Source organism: Rhea americana, unplaced genomic scaffold (genome assembly GCF_003343005.1).
Source record: "Rhea americana isolate MKP2758 unplaced genomic scaffold, rheAme1 scaffold_456, whole genome shotgun sequence".
Lineage (NCBI taxonomy): Eukaryota > Metazoa > Chordata > Aves > Rheiformes > Rheidae > Rhea > Rhea americana.
Genome location: NW_028186597.1, coordinates 90,495 through 96,494, shown reverse-complemented (window position 1 = coordinate 96,494; position 6,000 = coordinate 90,495). Strand labels below are relative to the sequence as shown.

The window sequence follows — 6,000 nt, the reverse complement described above, 5'->3', positions numbered from 1 at the left end:
TAGTTTGTTATCTGTACATTTCTGTACCTACTTAAAAAACCCCAAATCATTAAAAATGTACATTGGGCCTCAATCAGGTTTCTGTAGGATTCTATATCTGAGATCTGTTTGTCAGCTATTTCTAATCAATTTGGATTTTGCTCACGCTAGTGTTTTAATTAAAATGTTGTAGAATACCCAACATGTCAGACTTAAAGTTACTTTTCTTACTTTAAACTTGTAAAATATCTAGTCAACCAGGTGAGATTAATCTTGTAAATAATGCCTTTATTTACAAGCCACTGCCTGAGTGCCACCCTTTAATCTATGCTTTCCTCTTGAATCAACTTTTATTCCCCCACATTTTTTTTCTCCTACCAGCAAGACAAAAGGAAGCTTTCTGTGCACTTTTTATACTTTGAATCCAGCTAACAGAACAGGTAGGAGCAAATGGCAGGACTGAAGCTCAAAAAAGAATAATGTAAGTTATCAGAGAGGTCTTTTGGTTTTCTTTAGTAGGAGTAATAAGACCCTGGAACAAGTTAACAAGGGTAAATTTTCTTCTGTATCATAGACAAAAGCAGCAAAGAGGCTGCAGCACATCACCAAATCAGGGGGTGACTATGAGCCACTACTATGCTGCGGTTGTAAAACAGGTCAATGGCATCACAGGTTGTGTGGGATGAGGCATTTCCAGCATAGACAGAAAAGGATGAATGCTACTGTACCAGGACCTAGGAAGGCCTCACCCGGAATATATTCAGTAGGTCTAATCATCTACTTTCAAGAAAAGGAAACAAACTATGAAGTACAAAGAGGAGCTGTGAGGACAATGACCAGGGAAATAGCAAGCTGATCTTAAGAGACTTTGGCTATCAAAACACATGCTGAAGAGACAGACCTGCTATTAACTCAGAATGAGTCTTAATATTAGGGAAGTACTTAAGCTTATTTAACAGGCAATATTAGTACAAAAACAAGCTAACATGTATTGACCGTAAATAAAGTCAGACTGCCAATACAAATTTCTAATCATCAGTAGACGATCTTGAGTATTTAACCCCCTCCCCTTCATTTTAAAAAGCATCTCTAAACTTAGAAGCAACCTGCAGCAGCAGGAAGCTCAACTCTGAACTCCTTTTTGAAGTTCCTTTGAGATCATCATTCTTCTGTTATATGAATTTCTAAAATTTTTCTTCATATCTCTATTGTTTGTGTAACAAGAAAAATAGCCCCTTATGTGCTTAGAATATTTAAAATCATTAACATGGGGAGCTAATTCTGTTCCTACTCATTAGCTAAACAAGAAGATTCCAAAAAAAAAAAAATCAATGCATTTCAGCTTAAGTATTACAAAACCTGTGTTCTCAAAGTCTTTTCCTTTCAGCAAGCATGTCTTCCATATCACTGACCACAGTACAAGGGCTAGATGTTTATTTTATAAATGCACTTCAGGTGCTGCATATCAACACAACTCCCATTCTCAGCTCAGCTGTGATGCCTGCAACCTAGGTTGCTACTCATACTTTGGCACATTAAGGGAGGATCAGTAAAGGTAGCTCTGACCCATCAGAACTGTGAGGTCCAAACTACCGTATCAGAACAAACTGGGTGTGGACACTTTAAAGAGGCCCAACTGGTTCACTTCTGGGCTCCGACCCAGGTTTACAGAGCATCTTTCTCTGCATTTGTGTCCGCAAAACAAGCTAGAAGTTGTAGATTCAGAAAAGTTCTTCATGTGTGGTTCACAGAACATCTACATCTACTCATTTCCTGCAAGACTTTGTCTGCAAAGTGAAGATAGATACCACTGTGGTATAAGGAAGTCTACATCATTTCCCAAGCTCAGCATGCAGGTGCTCAGCACTTTTCAGGAAGGCTCCCTCCCAGCACTGACCAGACTCCATTGTATTAACAAATTAACAACACAGCAGCATTCATGGGTATTGCTGAAATACTTCATGAAGAGACTCCATGCTCCCTTCTAACCATTTCTGGCCCATCTCTGATAATTTCTATTCCAGCCCCCAAAAGATGAAATGAGAGCTTGACCTGGATGTTTCTGAAGTGACCACAGCGCGCATAAGGCAGGAGCACAAGCAGCAACATTTTTTTGGACTCTGGCCCCACTCTTCTAGGCTGACGAGGCTAGATCCAAGCTAGACTCAGCTGATGTGATATCAGCTCCTTTAACACACACACACACAGAAGCACACTAACTTTCTTTGCGCTTTTATCCAAACTACAAGTACATCACAGAGATCTGCACCCAACCTGGAGCGTTCTTTACACATGGCTAAAAAAAACAGACAGGCAAAGGGGGCAGAAAATAAGTCTCTTTCAAGAAGAGTTCATGCTGACAGGTCACTGTTATCAAATCTCTCCTGGTCATACACCTCTGCCACCACCTTTCTTCCTGCAAACCAGCGCCCATTCAGAGCCTGAATGGCTTTGTGAGTCTCAGAGGCCATGGAAAACTCCACAAAGATCTTGACAATGATCTCGGCATCCTCCTCTTCTCCCTGCTTCTCTTGGTAGATGATGACTCTGTTCACAGCCCCAAACTTGCCACACTCTTCTGTCACTTCTCCCTCTAAATCATCATCAATGTCCTTTGGATCCACCATGTTGCGCAGCACCATCACAGTTGACTGCAGAGAGGAGAAACAAAATAAGTTAATTAATACATCCATGAGACTGAGGTTAAATCTACAAAGCCACAATAGATAATGTAGCAGGCCTAAGCAGCACAGGACATTCCAGTGCTGTGTCATTGTAAGCATACTACACAAAGTCAATAATGTCCCAAATTCTCAGAGAGAAAATAACTAATTTAGTTATTCTCTCCCGAGGCATCAGAAGCACAAACTGTTCTTGTTCATTGACTGCTATGTTGTATCTGGCCTCAGACATCCTATTATGCAATCTCTTGGTTTTTTTAGACTCATTCTTGAGGCACAAGTGACATGAAGACCTCCCTGATTTTTTTTTGTGCTATTGCTATCCAGTTATTTTTCGCTCCATTACCTTCAGCAACATTGCTATATATTTTAGTGAATATTGTCCCTCATCTCTGCATACACTGGAAAGTTTAACCAACTCTTTTACACCTCTGACAATTGACCAGATACTGCGATTAAAGGAGATAACTAAATACAAGTCTATTAGACTGCCTGCTAGGTATCTTTATCATACGTATCCTCTGTCAAGCCTTTTGTGATAGGGCATTTCTCTGTATGTTCTCACACATTATACCCAGATATTCCACATCCCTTCCCCCCATCTATGGCTCTGCCCAGTGTCACTGCCTAGTGATCACTGCAGTTCAGGTTCAGCATAATTAAAAATATTTGTTCCAGTTCTTATACACACAGGCCTGTATAAGTGTCTCTATGGGCCTACTAAAAGAGCAGCAAAACCAGAAGGGCTGAGAATGCCAAAGAGCTTTCAGAATGATCTAGTTTTAAGACTCCTTTTTTGACACCCTTGAACTTTTTTTTCATTCAAGTGTATCAACTGAATTGGATTCTTTGGGAAAGGTACTTGTGACAGAGGAAAAATTAGCAGCAAAGTCAGAATCTTGAAGATGAGTCCATAATGCTGTTTTCCCTCTGAATGCAAAGGGCAACACTAACTCATTCATCCTGTCTTACAAAGTGTATGGCAGTGTCATCCCTACTGCGCAGAGAGGGAGAAGACAAATGGTTCATCTGATGTCAGAGCTCAGGATCTATATGTCAAGGAAGAATCTCAATCATGCACAGGAACAGATCTCTGGCCATGCTTGTACAAGAAGCCTGATAAGATTATCAATATGACTCCCTCCAGACCTAAAAATCTAAGAATCTACATTCAGTCCGATGTCCTCGATTTTCTCATCATTCACTCTTGTCCTTTTTCTCATTGCATCTTCTGTGACATTTTTTGTAAGCTTCTCAGAGTTTCACCCTAGAGTAAAAGGCTATAGGGAAAAGATGGATTCAACACTTGGAAATAGATTGCCTCTGACACAATCTGTCAGGCTTGCTTCTTTAATTATAAGCCAAAACAAACCAAGATGGTCTTTCAATGACGCTGAGTGAACAGACAGCTTAATCAGAAAGCCCTGCTAGCCAAGCCTTTTCCAGCCTAGCAACTGGACAGCACTTCCAGAGAAAACTCAAGAGAAGCAGCTCCTAAAGGCAGAATAAGAAAGAACCGCACATGAGCCTTTGTGCTCCCATATCAACTCTTTGAGGCACCTAGGGTATTTGCTGCATTTGGAAGATGGTACCATAAACTGCTGAACTATTGAGATGGACCTAAATCTAGGTCTCTGATCTGCTGACAGCTGGAACAAGCTCAGGGCAGTCAAATTACTCACCTCCTGTTTACGAAGCAACTTCTGCATCACCATATGACGGGCACTGCTGCCAGATATGCTCATGTGTTCCTGTTCACTCAACATCTCTGGTCTCTCTGACTCCTGGAACACTTCCTCCTCCTCCTTCTCCTTTTTGACCTCCATCAGGCCCAATGTTGGGGGACTAGCCAGGATAGGATTCACAACTCCCACTTGTGGGATAGTAACTGGAATGGGAGGTCGAGCAGGGGTTACTCCTGTAAGAGAACAAACTCTGTAGCATAAAGAAAAGAACCAATGTTCTGCAACCTTTCAACAGATACCAGCCAGTGAAGAAGAGGATCACAGAATCTGTATTGTTTTAATTGCTCTGCACCAAAAACAACCAGGGAGGCTTAAGCAGCAAATTGGTCAGCATACTGGGCATATACACCCAACATATACATCATATTTGCACAGGAGGGGAACAACAGAGTGCAGGATTTTGCATGCAGTAATAACTAACCACATCTTCACTCAGGGTGCCATTCATTTCTGCTGTGAAGTTCAAGTCCTTGTCATCTCTATTATATACTAAAATAAACTCCTGCTATGCTGGAGAAAAAAAAAAAAAAAAAAAAAAAAAAAAAAAAAAAAAAGTTTTTCACAAGGTAGGGAAGGGAATTTCAGCCTCAAGTCCTCCTTAGCTGTGCCCCTAGTTGCATTGTAACTATAAAAGCACAGTTCTAAGTGTCAAAATGAAGAGTCAACATACCTGTAATGACTCCTGGTGCCTGTGCTGCCATTACAGCCTGTGGCAATGCCCCTAACGGCTGGGCCAGAGTCAGTGCTGGAGAAACTAGTCCAGGAGTTGCCAAAGTGCCAAGAACTGCAGCTCCTGCCACTGCTTCCTGCAAGGGGGAGAGGGTACAGAAAGCCACACAGAGTYAATTTTGAATCAAGAAGTTGTGCTATGTCAGCCCTTTTCACATTTAAGAAAGTACTAAATACGCAGATCCTGAGGATTACAGTTCTGCAGAAGAAAAGTATGCCACCCAGGCTGCCACAGTAACTACCAGACACCAAGCCTTGGAAGAAAAGTGTTCTCTTATCTCTCAGATTTCTTCCATCCTGGCAAGCTGCTAGGTACGCTACTGAATGAAAAGGATTCAGTACACTGTTTGTAAGATGCAGGCAATTCCAGAGTAGAAGGAATCTCTACTTGTTTCAACCTACTTAGACTCTACAGGGCTGTAAGAGCTCCTCAAACAACTACTTCAAAACAGTCAAGCTGAAGCATTGTCGAAGAGCTCATCTACTACATAAAGCTTTTTACTAATGTTAAGGAATGCTAATCCATTTAAACAGATTAATATGAGCTCCCATCCCACCCCTTCTGATGACAGCATCATGGCTCTGGGGCTGTGAGACAAATCATGCTATGGAATTCTTCCTAAGGTTTTCTGTTTGTTTGTTTGTTTAAAAAAAGATTAGCCTTCTGTTAGATCACTTGTCTGATTCAAAGAACAGTGTGGCCAAAAATGCTAATGTAAGCACAAGGGACAGGGCAAGGGAGAGCACAATATTGCTATTTTCAGAAGCTGTACACTTTTAGATCAGTTTAAATCAGTTATCTTGTTTCTGTAGTTTTCACCTTTGAAGTGCAGACAGCAACACAGAACACTGACCCTGGCCTTCAC

General features: G+C 41.2%; 1 protein-coding gene across 3 annotated transcripts in view; it reads right to left on the bottom strand.

Annotated features, from left to right (window-relative positions):
• Window positions 1-2,195: 2,195 nt before the first annotated feature.
• PUF60 (poly(U) binding splicing factor 60) overlaps window positions 2,196-6,000 on the bottom strand; it is a 29,705-nt gene continuing 25,900 nt past the window's right edge. For all 3 annotated transcript variants that reach the window (XM_085316181.1, XM_085316182.1, XM_085316184.1), the window contains 3 exons: window positions 5,076-5,211; window positions 4,343-4,578; window positions 2,196-2,630 (listed from right to left, as the gene is read on the bottom strand). In XM_085316181.1, coding sequence (XP_085172307.1) covers window positions 2,331-2,630; window positions 4,343-4,578; window positions 5,076-5,211 — 672 coding nt within the window. In that variant the 3' untranslated portion in view covers window positions 2,196-2,330. The remainder of the gene's footprint in view (window positions 2,631-4,342; window positions 4,579-5,075; window positions 5,212-6,000) is intronic.